Consider the following 27466-nt stretch of genomic DNA (forward strand, 5'->3'; position numbering starts at 1 on the left):
ACACATTTATTAGTGTAAATAAACCAGCTCCTAATCTGGATCGGCCATGCGGTTTTAAATTAGGGTTTTATCGTCAGCGTCCAAAACGTTACATTAATTATTTTTGCACGTGGTGGGACCGAAAATACAAAACAAACTCTAAAAAACACTCTCTGAAATGGGAAAATCAAGCAAAGAAAAACGTAGATCTGAGGTGGAAGATGAAGCAGGAGACGGAGGTGACAGTAAAGAAATATGGCAAGAGAAAATTAAGTACCAGAGTTCTATTTCCCAGCCGTTAGCACCAAGGAAGTTGACCAAAAGACTGTACAAAGCTGTTAAGAAAGGTAATCTAATGGTTTAAGATTCACCGTGAATAACAAATGGACAAAAAATACTGTGTTTTAATGTTCACTTCAAAAACTACTCTGACCACAGACTAACCTGTGCAATTGGAAAAAACTTTTAAAGCTAAGCATCCACTGGATATATTGAAGATAAAGTTAAATGCATTTTGTCACACAAATTGTGTTTCATTAAGATGAAATCTTTATTGGATTTTGATGAGCATATTATTTTGTTTCTGCTATTAAAACAAAACAGACTTGTAAAAATTTTGTAAATGAAAAAAAAATATCTAAATTTTAACCCTGCAAAATTTGACTTGGCTGGATTTATAGGGTTGGTCAGGTTTTGGCAAACAAACAATATTTTTACTTTGGCCTCAGATCCTATTCTTGCCATTGTCAAGCAATTCATTTATAATATTATGTATAGACTTAAAAATTCAGGTTACAAAATGATGTTTGTGAATATCCATACAGTGTACCTGGCCAAGAAAACTATGTTAATAAAAATTTAATACATGTATTAAACTTCAATTCAAAATACCACTTTGGTTTGTTCCTATGTTTAATACAGTGCAGTTCACAACTTCACAGTACAAAATAAAAACAATGTTTACCCTTCAGTGTGCTCACAAGCAGTTTGATATTTTTTTGCATGTTTTGTCTGTCAAATCCATACCAAAAGACAGAATCTTTATTGATGATTGCACAGCATCCACTGCATGACAATTCCTACCTATTTCAGTAAGGATTTTGGGAAAGCAGCAGCTTTGAATTGAAATGATTTTTAAAAGATAATGAATTATGATTGAAAATAACCTGAGGAATCAACATGCTACTTTTCATTCTGAGATGATTTTAACACATGAAAACAGGAAGTTTCAACTAAATAATAGATTACAAATTAAAAGAATCAGGATTTACAGTACAGGGTTTCTTTAGGGACACACTTGCACTCATGACTCTGCATTGCATAGTATATCTAAGTGCATAACTTCTGTGAAGAAAAGCAATTTCTACATGATCAAATTAAAATTTTTAAATCTAATTGTTGATTATTTTTTAGGGAAAAGTTATCAAATAATAAAGCGAATAATTTCAAGCATTAACACAGGTGAAAGTGATTAAAGATCATTAGCCTGATATCTCCCAGTGGCTTTAAAATCTTAACTTGGAAAAGCCCTGTGGATTATAGTGCATAATCAAATTCAAGTGATAATTTTATTAATGGAAATGCATTGAACATGTTGAAGCATTTAAAAGTGACTGATAACAACAACAAAAAAACAATTCCTGAAACAGAGTGTTGAAAATGTCTAATCTTGATAAATTTTCAAATCCTATCTTACCAAATTTTAGAACTTGATTTTTTTTATTCTATTCAAATCTGGTCCTGAATGGCAAATTATAATGTTTCTAGACCCTAGTTATCTCCCCTTTATACATTTGTACTGGTTCATACTTTCATATCTATGAATTAAGTTTTCAACAGTTTAGTTATTATGGAGTAATCTTATTCATTTTGATTAATCCTAATATCTTTATGTACATAAGTTCAGCCTTTTACAATGTAAATATGACAATTTTTCATTTTTATATTTTGCTGGAATAAAACTTCTGCAGTAAAAGTTTACGCCTTGAAATAGTTAAAATATCCAGTAAGGATAGTTTTGCATGAACAAAATGTTGCTGTTACATAGCAGTTTGCTGTGACCTGTATCATTTTTTACTTGTATGTTTTCAGCTTCAAAACAGAAACAATTAAGAAAAGGTGTGAGAGAAGTTCAAAAATTTATCAGAAAAGGAGAGAAGGGGTAAGTACATGTATGCAGATTATGTTCAATGTTGGAATCTTGTTGGCTCAGAAATTGATGAAATCACTCCTGCTTTAATGCTTATCTTACTTCACAAAAGTACATATAGGAAGTTTTATACCACTGCTAACAAAATCTTGATATTTATTTAACTGAGAGCACCCCACATGAGACTACATTATTATGTATTTTGATGAAACAAGAGCATTTATGTATTTACATGTACCATCAGGTCATACCCTCAGGACCACTTATACTTATCATTCATTCTATTTATGGCTGTTTAGTACAACAGTTTGCATCGTTTTATTGTAATAAACAATTTTTATTTATATTTTTGTTAAAACAAGGCATCTGTACCTAACAGACATTACTTAATTTAGATTAATTTTGTAGAAATATATAGGCGAGGATATTATCAGAACATTGCTTATCTGCAAAAAGTAAAAAATATTGAGAGTTAGAACCAAAATTTAGGCACAATGGGGCAACAGGATGTTCATACTTTTAGTACATGTAATAAGGCCTAAGAATAAGATGAAAAAAAAATTTTAATGACTGATCAGAATTTGTTATTTACTTTTTTGTACTCTTACGTGTACATCCCTTTGACACATTGGACAACACGTATAAATGAGATTTTCTTTTTACTAGGATTGTTGTATTAGCTGGTGATGTAAGCCCAGTTGATGTTATTTGTCACATGCCTTTGGTCTGTGAAGAGGAGGGACTACCATACTGTTACACACCATCAAAAGAGGTATGACTGAAATAATTATCATTGGTATATGTAAATTCTCTAAAAAGTTTGAATAATATAAAAATATTAAGAGTTCTTTCAGACAAAGGATAGACAAGAACATCACAAATGGAAACAATACAACCATTGAAAAAATTGATAGCATAGAAAACTAAGCAAATAAACCCAACCCCTATTGGGAGGAAATCAGATTCTCCTGATGGTAAGCATTTTCTGATCCACTTGTTACCCTCTAATGTTAAAAGCTGATAATTAGTCCCCTACTGATGAAGTCAAAGGGGACTTTAGGTTTGCACTCTGTCTGTCCGTCAAATCAGTTTTCCACACTTTTTTTTTCGTGCTTGAAGATATTGATTTGATATATGGTGTATTGTTTTATCATGACAACTTACAGATCAAGTTCGAATTTTGTTCTGGTCTGACGATTTTGTGCAGAGTTATGGTCCTTGAACTTAGAAAATTCACTCAAAAAATCAGTTTTCCTTACTTTTTTCGTCATGCTTGAAGATTTTGATTGGATAATTGGTAAATAGTATTATCATGACAAGTTACAGATCAAGGTCGAATTTTGTTCTGGTCTGATAATTTTGTGCAGAGTTATGGTCCTTGGACATAGAAAATTCACTCAAATATTCAATTTGCCACACTTTTTTTCGTCATGCTTCAAGATATTGAATTGATATTTTTTATATAGTTAACACCATGACAAGTTATAAATTAAGTTAGCATTTTGATCCAGTACTAATGTACAATGAATTTTTAACCGGTAGGGGACTATGTATTGCCAGGCAATACTCACAGAATGCATGTTAATTTCATTGTGTAAATTTGTGAGCATTTGTTCAAGCAATAATCGTCTAGAAAATTATATTATGTATTGTATTAGTAACTGTAAAATGCAGGTTTAAAAATTAAAACTTTGATGTGATGAGTATTACCTTTCAAAGACTGTACCCCTAAAAATGTGTAAACAAGTTTCCTAAAGGTACAAAAATTTGCTTTAGGCAACAGTCTTTATATTGGGAAAGATGTGCAAAAAATATGCATTAGTTAGCATAAAGATGCCAGAATTAAAAGAATATAAATTTAAGCTGCATGAAAAAAACTTAGGTAAATAGTGTAGTTAGCAGGTCACCTTTTAGCTTTAATTCAATAATTATGCAATGCATATTTGATTTACCAGTCCCTTTGTCCATACAGAATATTTGATTTACCAGTCCCTTTGTCCATACAGAATATTTGATTTTCTAGTCCCTTTGTGCATACAGAATATTTGATCTCCTTGTCCCTTTGTGCATGCAGAATATTTTATTTACTTGTCCCTTTGTGCATACAGAATATTTGTGAGTGCTTAATTATCTCAGTTTTAAAAAATAAGTGAAACTGAATACAATTTTTAAAAATGAGATGAAACCTGATATGCTTTCTTTCATGATTAGAAGTGCATATTATTTCAATGAATACATAGATGGATATTGCAATTTGCCAAAATTTTGACTTGTAAGTTAAGAATTTTTTTTCTAACTTTTATGAGAATAAAAATATTTTATAGTTCTATTCTTGTAATGCTTTTCAGTAGGGCTCTTGTTGTCATAGCAGTTATCTAATTGATGACAACTAAGGCAATATTTGAAAAGAATAATGAACAACCTGATGAGATTTTGTTAAAAAAAATATTTTAAGGTTTAGAACAGTCAACAAAACTGCTCAGCCTGTATTACTTTTTTGATTACAAGAAATATTCAATAAACTTCTTCTTAATTAAAAGTAAACCCATTGTAAAAAATGAATTTATTTTAAATACATTTGATAGATAACCAATATGTTTGCTATTGATTTTGGATCAACAATTATTGTCAGTTTGAATTATTTCCCTTGAATTAGCTGGTTTTTGATAAATATTTAATAATTTATTACCTCTAAACTCGTTTAAAAAAAAATTAAAAGAAAATAAATGTTAGCATTTTATTGTAATTTAATCAAATATATTAATGAATTCTGAAATCAAATTTAAATGAAATTGTAGATTACAATGTACAAATATAGTCATGTTATACATGTTTTAAAATTATCATTTGTTACATTAAAACAGATTTCAATTTGCTCCACTAGTGGCACCCGTTAGTACTGCAATAGCTCATTTGCGTACTTTATCTTTGTAGGTAGTAGGTGTTGTGAAATGCCTATTCAAATATTGAAATATCATCTGGGTTAAGAAAAGCTGTTAGTTGTTGCTACTCAGATACCCTTAATTACCTTCAGTGACTATTGGCTGAATGGTCATAATTTGTATCTAATCAAAGATCATGATTGATAACTAAATGTAAAGTGCTACTTCGTTAATCAGGTATGATTATGGCAGAGTGTTTTTTTGGAATCTATATTCACTTAAAATATTTGGTTCATAATCTACATGATCTAGAAAAGGAACTGCTATGGATTAATTTATTTTAGTGGGTACCAATTTTAGTGGATTGGGGAAAAATTATGGTTTTGCCAAAGTCTTCATACAAGCCCATAGAAAGTTGGTACTTCATTGAACATTTAGATTTGTATTTCACCTTTACCAAAGAAATCCACAAAAACTGGTATTCCACAAATAATAATGAATCAACCGTGTATAGCACTATTGATCCTGTCTGAGACTCAACTTGGATACCTTAGTTTTACCTTTAAATCATACTGCATATCTTTTTCTTTTTTGTTTCTGTTGATGGTACTAATTATTATAGAAATTAATATGCACATTTGAAGGTCTTTCCATTCAAATTCACGTAAGATAAGAAAGTTTAGATAAGATAGTATGTCTGGTGTAAGAAAATAGCTTGTCTCACATTGATTCCAAAAATACAGTGTTTAAGGCACTTTTTGTCGAGCCTGTGACATTTATGTTGTGAAAGTGAGACAGAGCAATCCTACATTCTGTCGACGGTGTCAACATTTAGGTTCAGTCAGTTTTTGTCGCGCCTTGACGGAGTCAAAAAGCGAGACATAGGTATGCTGTTTCCGGTGGCAGTGGCATCAACAATGTATTAGTTTGTGATTAGGTCTCGTTCATGGTGAACTACTTATGGTATGTCAGTGATATTTAGTATGCAGTTGTATTAGCATTGGCACATCTTATAACCATGTAGATAATTTTGCCCTGCCTCTTAAGTCATGGTCTATTGACTTTGAAACTTTGCTTAGTTTACATGTATTAGTTTGTGATTAGGTCAGTTCAAGGGGAACCATTAGTGGTAGGTAGGCAAATGTTAATTGGTTTGCAGTTGTATAAGCATTAGCACATTTCATTTCCATGGAGAATATTTGGTCCTACCCCCTCAGTCATGGTCTATTGCCTTTGAAGTTTTTGCTTAGTTTACATGTATTAGTTTGTGATTAAATGAGTTTAAGATGAACCGCAAATGTTAAGTCAGTGATATTTGGTATGCAAATTTATTGGCATTTGCAAGTCTCGTTTCCATTGAGATTATATAGCCCCACCCCCTTATCATGGTTCATTGACTTTGAAACTTTTACAAAGTTTACAAGTTAATGTTTGTGTTTAGGTTTGTTTAAAGGGAACAACATATGATAAGTCAATGGTATTTGGTATGCAGTTGTATTAATAGCATTTGCACATCTCATTTCCATGGAGATTGTTTAGCCATGTACCTTCAGTCATGGTTCATTGGCTTGAATATTTGCATAACTTACATGTTAAAGTATTGCTATTTAAATGCAACATTTGCATTATCAAACTTACAAAAAGGCAAGACATATCTCTGTGTTAACAGTTTAATTTATTTTAGACATCAATAACTTTGTCAAATCTTCATGGAATTTTATGAAATTTGGACAGAAGCTTGTTTATGACCAGAATCCAGAGCAAATTTTTGAAAATATTTATTTTCATTTTTGTAGAGACTGTGACTTTTGTCGCAAAAGCGAGACATAGTGATCCTACATTCCGTCGTTGTCTGCGGCGGCGGCATCCACAAATATTCACTCTGTGGTAAAGTTTTTCAAATTTTAATAACTTTCTTAAACTATCCTGGATTTGTACCAAACTTGGACTGAAGCTTATTTATGACCATAAGATAGTATCCAGAAGTAAATTTTGTAAAAAAAAAAATCCTGTTTATCTGTATTTTACTTATAAATGGACTTAGTTTTTCTGCCAGTTAACATTACATTCACTCTGTGGTTAAAGTTTTTCAAATTTTAATAACTTTCTTAAACTATCCTGGATTTGTACCATACTTGGACAGAAGCTTGTTTATGATCATAAGATAGTATTCAATAGTAAATTTTGTTAAAAAAAAATCCTGTTTATCCGTATTTTACTTATAAATGGACTTAGTTGTTCTGCCAGTTAACATTACATTCACTCTGTGGTTAAAGTTTTTCAAATTTTAATAACTTTCTTAAACTATCCTGGATTTGTACCATACTTGGACAGAAGCTTGTTTATTGTCAAAAGCTAGTATCTAGAAGGAAATTTTGTAAAAAAAAATTCCCTGTTTTCCTGTATATTATTAGCTCACCTGGCCTGAAGGGCCAAGTGAGCTTTTCTCATCACTTGGCGTCCGTCATCGTCGTTAGCTTTTTATAAAAATCTTCTCCTCTGAAACCCTGGGCCAAATTTAACCAAACTTGGCCACATTCATCATTAGGGTATCTAGTTTAAAAAATGTGTCCGATGACCCTGCCAACCAACCAAGATGGTCGCCATGGCTAAAAATAGAACATAGGGGTAAAATGTAGATTTTGGCTTATATCTCTAAAACCAAAGCATTTAGAGTAAATCTGACAAGGGGAAAACTGATTATCAGGTCTAGATCTATCTGCCCTGAAATTTTCAGACAAATCTGACAACCTGTTGTTGGGTTGCAGCCCCTGAATTGGTAATTTTATGGAAATTTTGCAGTTTTTGGTTATTATCTTGAATATTATTATAGATAGAGATAAACTGTAAACAGCAATAATGTTCAGCAAAGTAAGACCTACAAATAAGTATAAATGACCAAAATTGTCAGTCGACCCCTTTAGGAGTTATTGCCCTTTATAGTCAATTTTTAACAATTTTTTGTAAATTTTTGTAATCTTTTACAAAAATCTTCTTCTCTGAAACTACTGAGACAAATTTAACCATACTTGGCCATAATCATTATTAAGGTATTTAGTTTAAAAAATTTGTCCGATGACCCCGCCTTCCAACCATCATGGCCGACTTGGTTAAAAATAGAACATAGGGGTAAAATGCAGTTTTTGGTTTATATCTCTGAAACTAAAGCATTTAGAGCAAATCTGACAGGTGGCAAAAGTGTTCATCAGATTTAGATTTATCTGCCCTGAAATTTTCAGACGAATCAGACAATCCCGTTGTTGGGTTGCTGCCCCTGAGTTAGTAATTTTACAAAAATTTTGCAGTTTTTTGTTATTATCTTAGATATCATTATAATATCTAATATCTAATACTATTAATTATGATTTTAACCTTATTTTACATGATTTCCAAAGCATCAGTAAATACAGGTGAGCGACACAGGCTCTTCAGAGCCTCTAGTTTATAAATGGACTTAGTTTTTCTTCCAGTTAACATTACATACAGTCTGCAGTTAAAGTTTTTAAAACATTTATTAGATTCATAAACCATCCTGGATTCTTACCGAACTTTGAACAGAAGCTTCTCACATTCAAAAGATAGTATCTAGAGGAAAATTTTTAATAATTATTTCCCCATTTTTGTTGAGCCTGCGACTAACAGCAGAAGTAAGGGAGACAATTGGTTCAGCGGAACCCTTACCAATTTTTCTGTATTTTACTGATAAATGGACATATATAGTTTTTTTACAGTTAACATTCAGATTCTGTCTGGGGTTAAAGTTTTTTGGTCATCAATAACTTTGTCAAACCTTTGTGGAATTTTATGAAATTTAGACAGAAGTTTGTTTATGGCCAAAATACAGTATCCAGAGCAAAATTTTGAAAATATTTATTTTCATTTATCCGTATTTTACACAATACTGATAAATGGACTTAGTTTTTTTTTTTACAGTTAACAAGTAGATACAGTCTGGGGTTAAAGTTTGTTACACATCAAATACTTTTTCATGATTAAGAGATAATGTCTGAAACAAACTTTTGAAAATATATTTTCATATTCAGTAATTTTCTGATAGATGGACTTAGTTTTTTACAGATAACATTTACACACAGTCTGGGATTAATTTTTTTTGACATGATAAGTTTGTAAATCTCCATGGATTGTTATGAAACTTGGACAGAAGCTAATCTTCAAGACCAAGAAATAACATTTAAAGAAAAAGATTGATTTTTTTTTAAATTCTGTTTTTTACTGATAAATGGACTCACTCTTTGTTGAACCAGTGAAATTTATTTCACAGTAGCGAGACATAGCGATCCTAGATTCCGTTGTTGGCGGCGTCAACATTTAGGTTCAGTCTGTGGTTAAAGTTTTTTTACACATCAATAACTTTATCAAACCTTCATTGAATTTTATGAAATTTGGACATAAGCTTGTTTATGACCAAAATACAGTATCCAAAGCAGAATTTGAAAATATTTATTTTCATAAGTCCGTCTTTTACTGATAAATGGACTTAGTTTTTTTTACAGTTATCATTCAGATTCAGTCTGAGGTTAAAGTTTTTCTGTCATCAATATAAACTTTGTCAAACCTTCATGGAATATTATGAAATTTGGACAGAAGCTTGTTAATGACCAAAATACAGTATCTAAGAGCAAAATTTTGAAAACATTTATTTTCATTTTTCTGTATTTTACTGATAAATAGACTTATTATTTTTTACAGTTATCAGTCTTGAGGTTAAAGCTTTTCTGTCATCAATAACTTAGTCAAACAGAATTTTATGAAACTTGGGCAGAATCTTTTTTATGATTAAGAGATAATGTCTGATGCAAAGTTTTCAAAATATATTTTCATTTTCAGTATTTTTCTGATAGATGGACTAAGTTTTTTACAGTTTACATTTCCCGACAGTCTGGGATTAATTTTTAGCTCACCTGGCCTGAAGGGCCAAGTGAGCTTTTCTCATCACTTGGCGTCCGTCGTCGTTGTCGTTAGCTTTTACAAAAATCTTCTCCTCTGAAACCACTGGGCCAAATTAAACCAAACTTGGCCACAATCATCATTAGGGTATCTAGTTTAAAAAATGTGTCCAATGACCCCGCCAACCAACCAAGATGGCCGCCATGGCTAAAAATAGAACATAGGGGTAAAATGTAGATTTTGGCTTATATCTCTGACACCAAAGCATTTAGAGTAAATCTGACAAGGGGAAAACTGATTATCAGGTCAAGATCTATCAGCCCTGAAATTTTCAGACAAATCTGACAACCCGTTGTTGGGTTGCTGCCCCTGAATTGGTAATTTTAAGGAAATTTTGCAGTTTTTATACGACCGCAAAAAAATTTTTGCGGTCGTATATTGGTATGACGTTGGCGTCGTCGTCGTCCGGCTTCTTTTGAAGACACATTGGTTTTCGCACTCTAACTTTAGTTTTAAGTGAATGGATCGCTATGAAATTTTACTGTAAGGTTCAATTCCACAAAAGGAAGGTTGGGATTGATTTTGGGGGTTATGGTACCAACAGTTAAGGGATTAGGGGCCAAAAAGGGGCCAAAAATAAGCATTTTTGTAACTTCCAGACATAACTTGTGTGTTAGTGTATGGATCTCTCTGACATTGTACCACAAGGTTCCAAAAAAGGGGCAAAAAACAAGCATTTTTCTAGTTTCATGACAATTACTTGTATGTAAGTGTATGGATCTTTCTGAAATTGTACTACAAGGTTCCATATCACAAAGGGAAAGCTGGAATTGAGTTTGGGGGTAATTGCCCAAAACGTTTAGGAATAAGGGGCCAAAAAGGGGCCAAAAATAAGCATTTTTCTAGTTTCCAGACAATAACTTGTGTTCAAGTTTATGGATCCTTTTTTTTTCTTTTTTTCCTTTTTATACGACCGCAAAAAAATTTTGTGGTCGTATATTGGTATGACGTTGGCGTCATCGTCGTCGTCCGGCGTCGTCATCCGAATACATTTTGGTTTTCGCACTCTAACTTTAGTTTAAGTGAATGGATCTTTTTGAAATTTGACCATAAGGTTAAATACCACAAAAGGAAGGTTGGGATTGATTTTGGGGGTTATGGTACCAACAGTTAAGGAATTAGGGGCCAAAAAGGGGCCAAAAATGAGCATTTTCTAGTTTCCAGACTATAACTGTGGAACGGTGTATGGATCTCTCTGAAATTATACTACAAGTTTCCATACCACAAAGGGATGGTTAGGATTTGCTTTGGGGGGTTATGGCTCAAACCATTTAGGAATTAGGGGCAAAAAAGGGGGAAAAACAAGGTTGTCCTGGTTAATGGACAAATACTTTAGTACAAAACATAATTTAAAGCAGTGTAAGGGAGATAAATCAAATACATCATTGAAATTATCTCCCTTACACTGCTTTTAAATTATGTATAAAGTAATGGTTAATGAACAATAAAGATAATCTAAAACGGTGTAAGGGAGGTAATCCAAATACAACGTTTTGGTTACTTCCCTTACACTGGTTTTAAATTATGTTTAAAGAAATGCATATTTATAAAGGAAGACCAGTAAAAATATCTGCAAATGTTTTCATCTTTTTTTTTTACAAAAAAATCCATATGAAAGATTTGACACTATATTTTTATTAATTCTATTATAAAATAGATTAAGTTAGCACTATGGTAAATTTAAATGGGTAATTATGGTTGCCAACTCCATTGGAAATTTGAATTGAGATTATGACCATATCTTGAGGGAAAGAATTTTTTTGGGGGAAAAAGGGGGGGGGGATAAAAAGAAATTGTGGGGGGCCAATTTTTTCTCATTTCAGATTTCAGAAATTAAAAAGAAGTATTCTTCAAATATTATTTTTTTTTCAAATTTCAAATATTGAAAAATTTCAAGAAGTAATCTTTAATTGCACAGTATGGCGCATTAGATTTGTAAAATCTTTGATCACATTTATTTATTTGTTATGCCGAATCTAACAGTGTATTTAGATTTTTAATTTTGGGTCCAGTTTTCAAATTGGTCTACATTAATGTCCAAAGGGTCCAAAATTAAACTTTGTTTGATTTTAGCAAAAATTGAATATATGAGGTTCTTTGATATGCTGAATCTAAACATGTATTTAGATTTTTGATTTTTGGCCCAGTTTTCAAGTTGGTCCAAATTGGGGTCCAAAATTAAACTTTGTTTGATTTCAACAAAAATTGAATATATGGGGTTCTTTGATATGCTGAATCTAACCATGTATTTAGATTTTTTATTTGTGGACCCCGTTATCTAATTGGTTCATATTGAGGTCAAAAGGGTCCAAAATTAAACTTTGTTTGATTTCATCTAAAATTGAATTATTGGGGTTCTTTGATGTTCCAAATCTAACCGTGTATTTAGGTTTTTAATTTTGGGTCCTGTTTTTTAAATTGGTCTACATTGAGGTCCAAAGGGTCCAAAATTAAACTTAGTTTGATTTTGACAAAAATTGAATTCTTGGGGTTCTTTGATTTGCTGAATCTAAACATGTGTTTAGATTTTTGATTATGGGCCCAGTTTTCAAGTTGGTCCAAGATTGGGTCCAGTATTTAAACTTTGTTTGATTTCAACAAAAATTGAATATATTGGGTTCTTTGATATGCTGAATCTAAACATGTATTTAAAATCATGTGTTTAGATTTTTGATTATGGGCCCAGTTTTCAAGTTTGTCCAAGTTGGGGTCCAAAATTAAACTTTGTTTGATTTTAACAAAAATTGAATATATGGGGTTCTTTGATATGCTGAATCTAACCATGTATTTTGATTTTGGACATTGGACCATAATAGGTAAATTAAAAAAATTCAAGTTCTTAGACCACATTCTTTCTGTGTCAGAAACCTATGCTGTGTCAAATATTTAATAACAATCCAAATTCAGAGCTGTATCAAGCTTGAATGTTGTGTCCATACTTGCCCCAACTGTTCAGGGTTCGACCTCTGCGGTCGTATCAAGCTGCGCCCCAGCGAAGCATTTTATTTTTTTCTTTTAAAATTTTCCATTTTAAGCTGGTAATACTGTTTTATATTTAAAAGCAAATAATAATGATATGGTAGGAGATACACACCAAACAGGATGTGTAAATTATTATATAATAAGTATTGTGCAATAGCAAGAAATTTTCAATTGCACAGTATTGCACAATAGCAAGAAATCTTCAATTGCACAGTATTGCGCAATAGCAAGAAATCTTCAATTGCACAGTATTGTGCAATAGCAAGAAATATCCAATAGCACAATATTGCGCAATAGCAAGAAATTGTCAATTGTACAGTATTGCGCAATAGCAAGAAATATTCAATTGCACAGTATTGTGCAAAAGAAGATACTTCGTATAAATTGCTTATTTCTTGACCAATTTCAATGGGGTTTTATTCTTGAATTCTTGGGGTTCTTTAATATGCTGATTCTAACCGTGTATTAAGTTTTTGGATTTTGGGCCCCGTTTTTAAATTGGTCCACATTGAGGTCCAAAGGGTCCAAAATTAAACTTTGTTTGATTTCATCAAAAATTGAATTCTTGGGGTTCTTTGATATGCTGAATCTAACCATGTATTTAGATTTTGGATATTGGACCATAATAGGTGAATGTCCAATTTAAAATTTTTAAGTTTTTAGACCACATTCATTCTGTGTCAGAAACCTATGCTGTGTCAAATATTTAATCACAATCCAAATTCAGAGCTGTATCAAGCTTAAATGTTGTGTCCATACTTGCCCCAACTGTTCAGGGTTCGACCTCTGCGGTCGTATCAAGCTGCGCCCTGCGGAGCATTTTATTGGTTATTATCTTGAATATAATTATAGATAGAGATAAACTGTAAACAGCAATAATGTTCAGCAAAGTAAGATCTACAAATAAGTCGTCATGACAAAAATTGTCAGTCGACCTCTTTAGGAGTTATTGCCCTTTATAGTCAATTTTTAACAATTTTTCGTAAATTTTTGTAATCTTTTATAAAAATCTTCTTCTCTGAAACTACTGAGACAAATTTAACCATTCTTGGCTTAATCATTATTAGGGTATCTAATTTAAAAAAATTGTCCGATGACCCCCCCTTCCAACCATCATGGCCGATTTGGTTAAAAATAGAACATAGGGGTAAAATGCAGTTTTTATACGACCGCAAAAATTAAAAATTTTTTGGTCGTATATTGGTATGACGTTGGCGTCGTCGTCGTCGTCGTCGTCGTCGTTGTCGTCGTCGTCCGGCGTCGTCCGAAGACACATTGATTTTCGCACTCTAACTTTAGTTTAAGTGAATGGATCTCCATGAAATTTCACCATAAGGTTCAATACCACAAAAGGAAGGTTGGGATTGATTTTGGGGGTTATGGTACCAACAGTTAAGGAATTAGGGGCCAAAAAGGGGCCAAAAATAAGCATTTTTGTAACTTTCAGACAATAACTTGTGTGTAAGTGTATGGATCTCTCTGACATTGTACCACAAGGTTCCATATCACAAAGGGAAGGCTGTAATTGATTTTGGGGGTAATTGCCTCAAAATTTTAGGAATTAGGGGCCAAAAAAGGGGCAAAAAACAAGCATTTTTCTAGTTTCATGACAATAACTTGTGTGTAAGTGTTTGGATATTTCTGAAATTGTACTACAAGGTTCCATATCACAAAGGGAAAGCTGGAATTGAGTTTGGGGGTAATTGCCCGAAACGTTTAGGAATTGGGGGCCAAAAAGGGGCCAAAAATAAGCATTTTTCTAGTTTCCAGCAAAATAACTTGTGTTCAAGTGTATGGATCTCTCTGAAATTGTACTGCAAGGTACCATACCACAAAGGGAAGGCTGGGATTGAGTTTGGGGGTGATGAATCATAAGGGGGTTCAAAAAATTGGGGGAGGGGGATTTTTTTTTTTTTTTTTTTTTCTTTTTTTCCTTTTTTTTTTCTTTTAAAATTTTCCATTTTAAGTTGGTTATTTCTGATTTATATTTAAAAGCAAATAATAATGATATGGTAGGAGATACACACCAAACAGGATGTGTAAATTATTATATAATAAGTATTGTGCAATAGCAAGAAATTTTCAATTGCACAGTATTGCACAATAGCAAGAAATCTTCAATTGCACAGTATTGCGCAATAGCAAGAAATCTTCAATTTAACAGTATTGCGCAATAGCAAGAAATATCCAATAGCACAATATTGCGCAATAGCAAGAAATTGTCAATTGTACAGTATTGCGCAATAGCAAGAAATATTCAATTGCACAGTATTGTGCAAAAGAAGATACTTCGTATAAATTGCTTATTTCTTGATCAATTTCAATGGGGTTTTATTCTTGAATTCTTGGGGTTCTTTAATATGCTGAATCTAACCGTGTATTAAGTTTTTGGATTTTGGGCCCCGTTTTTAAATTGGTCCACATTGAGGTCCAAAGGGTCCAAAATTAAACTTTGTTTGATTTCATCAAAAATTGAATTATTGGGGTTCTTTGATATGCCGATTCTAACCGTGTATTTAGATTTTTAATTTTGGGTCCCGTTTTTTAAATTTGTCTACATTAAGGTCCAAAGGGTCCAAAATTAAACATAGTTTGATTTTAACAAAAATTGAATTCTTAGGGTTCTTTGATATGCTGAATCTAAACATGTGTTTAGATTTTTGATTATGGGCCCAGTTTTCAAGTTGGTCCAAGTTGGGGTCCAAAATTAAACTTTGTTTGATTTCAACAAAAATTGAATATATGGGGTTCTTTGATATGCTGAATCTAAACATGTATTTAGATTTTAGATTTTTGGCCCAGTTTTCAAGTTGGTCCAAATTGGGGTCCAAAATTAAACTTTGTTTGATTTCAACAAAAATTGAATATATGGGGTTCTTTGATATGCTGAATCTTACCATGTATTTAGATTTTTTATTTGTGGGCCCGCTATCAAATTGGTTCATATTGAGGTCAAAAGGGTCCAAAATTAAACTTTGTTTGATTTCATCAAAAATTGAATTATTGGGGTTCTTTGATATGCCAAATCTAACTGTGTTTTTAGATTTTTAATTTAGGGTCCCGTTTTTTAAATTTGTCTACATTAAGGTCCAAAGGGTCCAAAATTAAACTTAGTTTGATTTTAACAAAAATTGAATTCTTCGGGTACTTTGATATGCTGAATCTAAACATGTGTTTAGATTTTTGATTATGGGACCAGTTTTCAAGTTTGTCCAAGTTGGGGTCCAAAATTAAACTTTTTTTGATTTCAACAAAAATTGAATATATGGGGTTCTTTGATATGCTGAATCTAACCATGTATTTTGATTTTGGACATTGGACCATAATAGGTAAATTAAAAAAATTGAAGTTCTTAGACCACATTCTTTCTGTGTCAGAAACCTATGCTGTGTCAAATATTTAATCACAATCCAAATTCAGAGCTGTATCAAGCTTGAATGTTGTGTCCATACTTGCCCCAACTGTTCAGGGTTCGACCTCTGCGGTCGTATCAAGCTGCGCCCAGCGAAGCATTTTATTGGTTTATATCTCTGAAACTAAAGCATTTAGAGCAAATCTGACATGTGGCAAAAATGTTCATCAGATTTAGATTTATCTGCCCTGAAATTTTCAGATGAATCAGACAACCCGTTGTTTGGTTGCTGCCCCTGAGTTTGTAATTTTACAGAAATTTTGCAGGTTTGTACGACCGCAAAAAAAATTTTGTGGTCGTATATTGGTATGTCGTCGTCGTCCGGCGTCGTCCGAAGACACTTGGTTTTCGCACTCTAACTTTAGTTTAAGTGAATGGATCTTTATGAAATTTTACCACAAGGTTCAATACCTCAAAAGGAAGGTTGGGATTGATTTTGGGGGTTATGGTAATAACAGTAAAGGAATTAGGGGCCAAAAATAAGCATTTTTGTAACTTCCAGACATAACTTGTGTGTTAGTGTATGGATCTCTCTGACATTGTACCACAAGGTTCCATATCAATAATGGAATGCTGGGATTGATTTTGGGGGTAATTGCCTCCAAATTTTAGGAATTAGGGGCAAAAAAAGGGGCAAAAAACAAGCATTTTTCTAGTTTCATGACAATAACTTGTGTGTAAGTGTATGGATCTTTCTGAAATTGTACTACAAGGTTCCATATCACAAAGGGAAAGCTGGGTTTGAGTTTGGGGGTAATTGCCCTAAACGTTTAGGAATTTGGGGCCAAAAAGGGGCCAAAAAACACATTTTTTTCTAGTTTCCAGACAATAACTTGTGTTCAAGTGTATGGATCTCTCTGAAATTGTACTGCAAGGTACCATACCACAAAGGGAAGGCTGGGATTGAGTTTGGGGGTGATGAATCATAATGGGGGTTCAAAAAATTTTGGGGGGGGGATTTATTTTTTTTTCCTTTTTTTCTTTTTTTCCTTTTTTGTTTCTTTTAAAATTTTCCATTTTAAGTTGGTTATTTCTGATTTATATTTAAAATCAAATAATAATGATATGGTAGGAGATACACACCAAACAGGATGTGTAAATTATTATATAATAAGTATTGTGCAATAGCAAGAAATTTTCAATTGCACAGTATTGCACAATAGCAAGAAATCTTCAATTGCACAGTATTGCGCAATAGCAAGAAATCTTCAATTGCACAGTATTGCGCAATAGCAAGAAATATCCAATAGCACAATATTGCGCAATAGCAAGAAATTGTCAATTGTACAGTATTGCGCAATAGCAAGAAATATTTAATAGCACAGGATTGTGCAAAAGAAGATACTTCCTATAAATTGCTTATTTCTTGACCAATTTCAATGGGGTTTTATTCTTGATTTCATGGGGTTCTTTAATATGCTGAATCTAACCGTGTATTTAGTTTTTGGATTTTGAGCCCCGTTTTTAAATTGGTCCACATTGAGGTCCAAAGGGTCCAAAATTAAACTTTGTTTGATTTCATCAAAAATTGAATTATTGGGGTTCTTTGATATGCCGAATCTAACTGTGTATTTAGATTCTTAAATTTTGGTTCCGTTTTCAAATTGGTCTACATTAAGGTCCAAAGGGTCCAAAATTAAACTTAGTTTGATTTTAACAAAAATTGAATTCTTAGGGTTCTTTGATATGCTGAATCTAAACATGTATTTAGATTTTTGATTATGGGCCCAGTTTTCAAGTTGGTCCAAATCGGGGTCCAAAATTAAACTTTGTTTGATTTCAACAAAAATTGAATATATGGGGTTCTTTGATATGCTGAATCTAACCATGTATTTAGATTTTTTATTTGTGGACCCCGTTATCTAATTGGTTCATATTGAGGTCAAAAGGGTCCAAAATTAAACTTTGTTTGATTTCATCAAAAATTGAATTATTGGGGTTCTTTGATATGCCGAATCTAACCGTGTATTTAGATTCTTAATTTTTGGTTCCGTTTTCAAATTGGTCTACATTAAGGTCCAAAGGGTCCAAAATTAAACTTAGTTTGATTTTAACAAAAATTGAATTCTTAGGGTTCTTTGATATGCTGAATCTAAACATGTATTTAGATTTTTGATTATGGGCCCAGTTTTCAAGTTGGTCCAAATCGGGGTCCAAAATTAAACTTTGTTTGATTTCAACAAAAATTAAATATATGGGGTTCTTTGATATGCTGAATCTAACCATGTATTTAGATTTTTGATTTTTGGGCCCCGTTATCAACTTTGTCCACATTGAGGTCAAAAGGGTCCAAAATTAAACTTTGTTTGATTTCATCAAAAATTGAATTCTTGGGGTTCTTTGATATGCTGAATCTAACCATGTATTTAGATTTTGGATATTGGACCATAATAGGTGAATGTCAATTTAAAATTTTTAAGTTCTTAGACCACATTCAATCTGTGTTAGAAACCTATGCTGTGTCAAATATTTAATCACAATCCAAATCCAAAGCTGTATCAAGCTTGAATGTTGTGTCCATACTTCCCCCAACTGTTCAGGGTTCGACCTCTGCGGTCGTATCAAGCTGCGCCCTGCGGAGCATTTTATTTGTTTTTATCTTAGATATCATTATATCTAATATCTAATACTATTAATTATGATTTTAACCTTATTTTACATGATTTCCAAAGCATCAGTAAATACAGGTGAGCAACAGAGGCTCTTGAGAGCCTCTAGTTTTTGACATGATAAATTTGTGGATTGTTATGAAACTTGGACAGAAGCTAATCTTCTTAGACCAAGAAATAGCATCTTAAGAAAAAATTTTGATTTTGTTTTTAATTCTGTATTTTACTGATAAATGGACTCACTTCTTAAGTCAATATTACACTTTTGCATTGACAGAATCAATTGTAGGAGAGACACATGGTTTTTTAATTCAAAAAAACTAAAAATTCATCAATTTTTATACGACCTCAAAAATTGAAAATTTTTTGGTCGTATATTGGTATCACTTTGTCGTCAGCTGAAGACAGATGGTTTCCGAACAATAACTTTAGTATAAGTAAATAGAAATCAATAAAATTTTAACACAAGGTTTATAACCACTAAAGGAAGGTTGGGATTGATTTTGGAGAGATAATAAGCCACGTCTGGTTTAATCCAAGTCATTTGTAGTATCAAATAATAGCTTACTTTACATTGATTCCAAAAATATATTGTTTCTATATACATATGCTTGAAATAAGGGAGATAAGTTGCTACTTCCGTTTTAAAAAATTTCCCTTCAGGTTTCATCTGATTGATTCGTTTACACTGATTCAAATATATATGGTTCTAGGTACTTTTTAAATGAAATCAGTGCAGCAAATGGCTACTTCCAGTTTACATTAGGTCACTACAGGCTGACCTTTTAAAGGTCATATTTCTATTTACCGAATGCAAACAACCCCATGGCTTTATCATGTATGAATATGAATTTATAGCAAAGGCCTAAATCTAGAACAAAACATTTAACTTTAACCTAGACCTAAATTTAAAGGTAATGAAGCAAGGACCTCAAATCAAAATACTCCTAAGTCTCTTCTATATATGGTTAATGAGTTATGTTACAAAACAACTAATTTTAATCATCAGAAGGGAGAAAACTCCAATTTAAGGTTAACACCCCCTTATAACCAAATATATATGTTTCAACATGTTGCAACTAACAGCTTAGTTAAAATATTTTGTCGATATCTTGTACGGTTTCTGAGGAAAAGGGATATTAAGCTAAAATCAAAATTTTGAATATGACCTTGACCTTTGACCATGACCTCATTTTCTGTTTGGTGGATCAATGACTCAAATCAAAAGACCCTAGGTCTCGATCACTAATGGTTTGCCAGTTAGAAATACATTTCACTTATATCAAGTACTGAAGGGAGCAAGTGATGTGTATTTCAATAGACGACTTTAGAATTCTTGCAATTTCCCATACATTCCCTATGTCACAATGCTCATGTTATTACGTCACAGTAAGAACCGATTGTTCAATGACGCCAGTTACACTGATTGACCAGCAAAAAACATTCAAGATTTGTGTATACCTTTTGTGGCTCCAAGATGGTCATATCCTATCTGCGACCTTGGGGGTTTTGCAGGAGACCTTGCTACTTGAAGTTTCCAGGAGGGGAGGGGGGGGGGGACTGGGGGTACCCTACTGGAGCCCATTATTATATTTAACATAATGGACATGTCCTGTATAAGTAGGTTGGGATACTGAATCACTGTTTGTAGAGTATAGATTGGGAGCATTTCTTGTACATTTATATTATTTTAACACTCAAATTATCTCCCCTTAAAAGTATGGTATTTCATAAACTTTAAAAAAATATATGAATTTAATCTGTAGTTAAACATTAGTCCAAAACTTTTAACAATGTTTTTAAATTTGTACTTTTCATAAGTATGCAGTGTTGATAATTAGTGAAATAGATAATGAAATTGAATTCTTTTACAAATTTGAATACCAACTATTTTATGTAGTATTGTAGATAGTCCTTACATTTCTTCTCATTTATTCATTTGCTATGCATGCGTCACCCGTCATAGTGTTGCATTGAGCACACTATACATCTTTGACAATAGTAGGTGTAATGTTATACCTATTAAAATAAATGTGATATCTCTATGTAAGTGTTCATTTTCATCTTTGACTTTGATTTTTCAAAAGATTCTAGAGATGCAAGATGTGATTATGTTTGTCATCAGGTATATTTTTGTTTAGTAATTTTGTTTTGTGATTTTATCATCTAAATTAAAATAAGGAAATGTGGTATAAATACCAATGAGACAACCATCCAACAGATTCTAAATGACATGGATTTTATTTTTGTCACAATTTTCTCCTTTTTTTTTTTTGAGGTTTCAGTTGAATTGCAACAAATTTAGTTTACTTTTGTTGTTTCTGAGCTATAAGGGCATGAAGTGGCAGAAATACTTATGTTTAATTGGTATAGTTTTTCTTGTTGAGAGTTTATATTAATATGTCGACATGTTTGATATAATTTTACAGTTCCTTAATTTAAAAGAGATGAATGGGGCAAATGCTCAAATAGAGTGCATCTAGCCAATAACTTTGTCAAAATAAAATGCTGTTTCAACCACAACTTGTTGTCCATATGATTCGCTTGAATATACACTATAGTTCAGGTTTTCATTATTGACATGTTGCAGTTGTATTATGCCGGGCCTTTATTCACAAGATTGTTTAAAGCTAAAAATTATGCTAAAAATTATCTTATAATATGTACCATTAATCAATATTGATTCCATGTCTTTTTTTTAATGAAAAAAACTTTAAAATTTGTAATTATTTTATTTAATTGAAGGATTTAGGAACAGCATGTGGTTCAAAGCGACAGACTTGTATGGTGATGATTAAACCAAATGATGAGTACCGACAATTGTATGATGAATGTTATGAACAAGTAAAAGAACTTCCACTTCCCATTTGATGTCAGAACGATAACAGACTTTAAAAGGTTTTAATGGAGAAAGTTTTCAAAATTTGAAAGACAACCTAATTTTGCAGTGCAATACCATTAGGAATAAAGATGAACTGTAATATGAACAATAAGGATTAAAAAAAAAAGAAATCAAGTGTTTAATAAAGGATCTGCAACATGCAAATTTATTTACTGTTTTGAGAGATGGTGTTGTTAAATGGCATTTTTTCAATAGGAATCAATGAACATTTGTTACATTTATGATTATTTTTGTTTTGTAATAAACTTAAAATTTCAGATGCAGACTTTCAGTTTGAACCAAATTTTTTTGTCACCATGTCCATATGTATAAATGAATAAAAGGATATGTAAGGTACACATCAATGTAACAGCAACCCAATCAAAAAATATATCAAAAAAGACTTCCAGGAGCATTATGTGATTGTAGTCATCATTCTGATCATAGATTTGCCATCATCACCTAATTCTCCAATCATTATGTGATTGTAGTCATCATTCTGATCATAGATTTGCCATCATCACCTAATTCTCCAATCATTATGTGATTGTAGTCATCATTCTGATCATAGATTTGCCATCATCACCTAATTCTCCAATTATTATGTGAATGTAGTCATCATTCTGATCATAGATTTGCCATCATCACCTAATTCTCCGATCATTATGTGATTGTAGTCATCATTCTGATCATAGATTTGCCATCATCACCTCATTCTCCGATCATTATGTGATTGTAGTCATCATTCTGATCATAGATATGCCATCATCACCTAATTCTCCAATCATTATGTGATTGTAGTCATCATTCTGATCATAGATTACAAAATTTAAATTATTAAATTTCAAGTATCAATGAAAATACATTCTTTTCCCGATCAACATTATCATAGAAAGTTTTTTCCTGAAAAAACAACAAGGTCAATACCAGATGAACCCTGCAAGATGGATAGTAATCCCTGTGTCTTGCATTCTGCTACTTTCTTTGCAGGAGAGATAAAAATCGTCATTCAAGAGCAATAACTCCCAATGAATTAGACTGATGATTTTCAGTCATTATGACTTATTTGTATTCCTGCTGATAATTTATGCATTTTACAGTCTTGTATTTAGTGTAGTTTTAAAGATAATATCAAAAATCCGCCCTAAAAATTGTAAAGATAATACTTATTTCAGGGCAATAACTCCCTCAAAGGAGTCAATAGCGGTTTACAAAATTATACAATATATGCATTTCTCCCCTTTTTTAGCTCACCTGACCTGAAAGGTCAAGTGAGCTTTTCTCATCACTTGTTTATCAGGTCAAGATCTATATGCCCTGAAATTTTCAGATGAATCGGACAACCCGTTGTTGGGTTGCTGCCCTTGAATTGGTAATTTTAAGGAAATTTTGCCGTTTTTGGTTATTATCTTGAACATTATTATAGATAGAGATAAACTGTAAACAGCAATAATGTTCAGCAAAGTAAGATCTACAAATAAGTCAACTTGACCAAAATGGTCAGTTGACCCCTTAAGGAGTTATTGCCCTTTATAGTCAATTTTTAACCATTTTTCGTAATTTTTTGTAATTTTTTACAAAAATCTTCTCCTCTGAAACTACTAAGACAAATTTAACCAAACTTGTCCACAATCATCATTAGGGTATCTAGTTTAAAAAATGTGTCCGATGACCCTGCCCGCGAACCAAGATGGCCGACATGGCTAAAAAATAGTACATAGGGTAAAATGCAGTTTTTGGCTCATATCTCTGAAACCAAAGCATTTAGAGCAAATCTGATGAGGATAAAATTGTTTATTAGGTCAAGATCTATCTGCCCTGAAATTTTCAGACCAATCAGGCAACCCGTTGTTGGGTTGCTGCCCCTGAATTGGTAATTTTAAGAAAATTTTGCAGCTTTTGGTTATTATCTTGAATATTGTTATAGATAGAGATAAACTGTTAACAGCAATAATGTACAGCAAAGTTAGATCTACAAATAAGGCAACTTGACCAAAATTGTCAATTGACCCCTTAAGGAGTTATTGCCCTTTATAGTCAATTTTTTACAATTTTCATAAATTTTGTAAATTTTTGTAAATTTTTACAAAGTATTTTCCACTGTAACTACCGGGCCAAGTTCATTATAGATATAGATAATAGTAAGGAGCAAGAATGTTCAGTAAAGTAAGATCTACAAACACATCACCATCACCAAAACACAATTTTGTCATGAATCCATCTGTGTCCTTTGTTTAATATGCACATAGACCAAGGTGAGCGACACAGGCTCTTTAGAGCCTCTAGTTCTATTTTAAGCAATATTTTTTTATACGACCCCAAAATTTTTTGAGTTCTTAGACCACATTCATTCTGTGTCAGAAACCTATGCTGTGTCAAATATTCAATCACAATCCAAATTCAGTGCTGTATCAAGTTTGAATGTTGTGTCCATACTTGCCCCAACTATTCAGGGTTCGACCTCTGCGGTTGTATCAAGCTGGGCACAGGGGAGCATTTTATTTTTAAAAGGGTTCATATTTGTTTCTTCAAAATTTTTAAAATTTCAAATTTTTTTAAAAAGTTTCAAGAAGAAATCTTCAATTGCACAGTATTGCATTAGATTTGTAAGATCTTTGACCACATTTATTTTGTGTCAGAACCCTATATTATGTCAAAAATTTGATCACAATCCAAATTCAGATAGTATCAAGCTTGAATATTGTATCCAAATTTGCCCCAACTGTTCAGAGTTTGACCACTGCGGTGGCATCAGGCTGCCCTCAGTGAAGCATTTTATTAAACTTGATACCCTAAGGATGATTGTGGCAAAGTTGGGTTCCATTTTTGTCTTGATAGTTTTTTATATGAAGATTTTGTTAAGTTAAAACACAACATCAGACACCATTTGATGGCAAAACCTCACCTAGAGCACCGTTAAAATGAGGATCCTCTAATTTACTCTTTGGATGGTAACAAATAACTATCAATCATTCTAGTTTGAAAGTACATGTATATTTAATAATTTTGTTTCTTAGGTCAAAATTACTGTAACATAAATTATGTTTCCTGCTTAAAATTGAAAACCAGTGATAAATTCATGACACAATATTGCCCAAACCACCTATCAAAGCCCAAAGCAAAGGAACAGCACTTAAATTGCTGCTACATATTTCAAATTGAGTGAGGCCTTCAACACAGCATTAGCTCACACCTCAGTGCAAGTTCAAGATGAGTGAATGGTATTTTGTTGTTCTTCCTTCAAGTATGTCATGTCTAGATATACCTCCTAGCTGGAAAACTAGGGGAGGATAGAGTTGAGTGGATCAAAAGTTAAAAAAGAATATCAACCAACCATCCTTTTGTTTAAAATTTACTTATATGAAAATTCTGAAAATATACACACCTTCAGTATGTGCATAAATTTGCTTCAAATAACATTCTAGATCAAAACTAGAAATATAGTAATCACAGGTACTCCAACCTTCAAAAAAGGATCACCACTGGGATAGGAGGAAAACCACATAATTTTAAATTTTTCAAACAATCAAGAACCGCTACTCTAGAACAGTAAAATTGCTATCCGTTTTGTGAATCAGTTCTTTTTTTATCATCATAGTACCCCAAATTTTCTATCTTCCCAAGGTTCAAGGAAAGACATTTATTAGGACCCCGCCGAATGGCGGACGCCCCTCTAGTGATCAGTCTGTCCGTTTGTCCGTCCGTAACAAATTGTGTCCGCTCTATATCTAGAGAACCATTATGATTTCAAAGTTTATACTTGACATGTATATTACCCAACACCAGAGGGTGTGTCATAATGTATGTACAACTTCCTAGGTCAAAGGTCAAGGTCAAAAACTTTGGTTTTAGTTGACAACCCCATGTCCTATGGTAAAGATTGTGTCCGCTCTATATCTTGAGAACCATTATGATTTCAAAATTTATACTTGACATGTATATAAACCAACACCAGAGGGTGTGTCATAATTTATGTACAACTTCCTAGGTCAAAGGTCAAGGTCAAAAACTTTGGTTTCAGTTGACAACCCCATGTCCAATGATAAAGATACAAATATTTTACCACACATAATTCACAGTGAGGCCCACAGAGATGGCTCCCATCTCAATGATATCTAGTTCGAATGATTTTTAATTACCATCAATTCCAAACTTGAATTTTTCAAATGAAGGATCATACTGTGAAATCTTGAATGTTAAAAATCCTAAATGACAATAAAATACTCAGCAGGGGGCAGCTTGTTATGACCCCAGAGAGTGAACCATGAACAGTCCGAGCAAGTATGGACACAACTTTCAACCTTGATACAGCTCTGAATTTGGATTGTGATTAAATATCTGACAATGAATGTGGTCTAAGAACTTAAAAATTTGAAATATTTGGACATTTACCTATTATGGTCCAATATCCAAAATCTGAATAACAGTTAGATTCAGCATATCAAAGAACCAAGTATATTCAATTTTTGTTGAAATCAAAAATAGTTTAATTTTGAACCCTGTGGACACCATTTTGGACCAACTTGAAAACTGGGCCCAAAATCAAAAATCTAAAAACATGTTTAGATTCAGCATAGCGAAGAACCCCAAGAATTCATTTTTTGTTAAAATTAAACTTTCCCTGTGCACCAATTTGAAAACAGGCCCAATATCAAAAATCTAAATACACAGTTAATATTCAGCATATCAAAGAACCACAAGAATTCAATTTTAGTTGGAATCAAACAAAGTTTTAATTTTGACCATTTGGTCCTCAGTGTGGACCAATTTGATAACTGCACCCAAAGTCTAAAATCTAAATACACAGTGAGATTCAGCATATAAAAAACAAACCATATATTTAATTTTTGTTAAATCAAAACAAAGTTGAATTTTTGACCCTTTGGACCCCTATTTGGACTAGCTTGAAAACTGGGTCCAAAATCAAAAATCTAAATACATATTCAAATTCAACATATCAAAGGACTCCCAAGAATTTAATTTTTGTGTAAATAAAACTTTTTTAAAAGTTTAATATTGGACTCTTTGTACCTTAATGTAGATCAATTTGAGAACGCTCCCAAAATTAAAAATCTAAATAAATTGTTTGATTTGGCATATCAAAATAGTAATTACTAAGATCTTTATGAAATCAAACTAAATTTAATTCTGGACCCTTTGGACCTTAATGTGGAAAAATTTAAAAACAGGGCCCAAAATCTAAATACATGGATAGATTCAGCATATTAAAGAACCACAAGTATTCAAGACTTTGAATTAAACCCCATTGAAATAGGTCAAGAAATAAGCAATTTATACATAGTACAGATGTATTGGAAAAGTATTGTTTTTGGCCCTTAATTCCTAAATGGTTTGAGCCATAACCCCTAAAATCAATCCCAACCTTCCTATTTTGGTATGGAACCCTGTGGTACTATTTCATAGTGATCCATACACTTATTCACAAGTTATTGTCCTGAAACAAGAAAAATGCTTGATTTTGGCCCCTAATTCTTAAACAGCTAGGACAATAACCCCCAAAATCAATCCCAACCTTCCTTTTGTAGTATAGAACCTTGTACAATTTCATAGAGATCCATTCTTTTATACTCAAATTATTGTCTG

At 32.4% G+C, this 27466-nt stretch overlaps 1 protein-coding gene and 1 long non-coding RNA gene across 2 annotated transcripts; one reads left to right on the top strand and one right to left on the bottom strand.

Moving 5' to 3' along the window:
• Positions 1 to 78: 78 nt before the first annotated feature.
• Positions 79 to 22140, top strand: LOC127733322 (H/ACA ribonucleoprotein complex subunit 2-like protein). Its single transcript, XM_052242702.1, has 4 exons — positions 79 to 326; positions 2071 to 2140; positions 2795 to 2900; positions 21727 to 22140. Exons 1-4 carry the CDS (start codon positions 158 to 160, stop codon positions 21850 to 21852), a joined length of 471 nt encoding a protein of 156 aa, XP_052098662.1. The 5' UTR covers positions 79 to 157; the 3' UTR covers positions 21853 to 22140.
• On the bottom strand, positions 13445 to 16479 carry LOC127733330 (uncharacterized). Its single transcript, XR_007997081.1, has 2 exons — positions 16438 to 16479; positions 13445 to 13744 (listed from the first exon to the last, which is right to left on the bottom strand). It is a non-coding gene; the product is annotated as an uncharacterized LOC127733330 (long non-coding RNA).
• Positions 22141 to 27466: the final 5326 nt, after the last annotated feature.

The sequence above is a fragment of the Mytilus californianus genome, unplaced genomic scaffold (assembly GCF_021869535.1).
Source record: "Mytilus californianus isolate M0D057914Y unplaced genomic scaffold, xbMytCali1.0.p SCAF_3, whole genome shotgun sequence".
NCBI classification, from domain to species: Eukaryota; Metazoa; Mollusca; class Bivalvia; order Mytilida; family Mytilidae; genus Mytilus; species Mytilus californianus.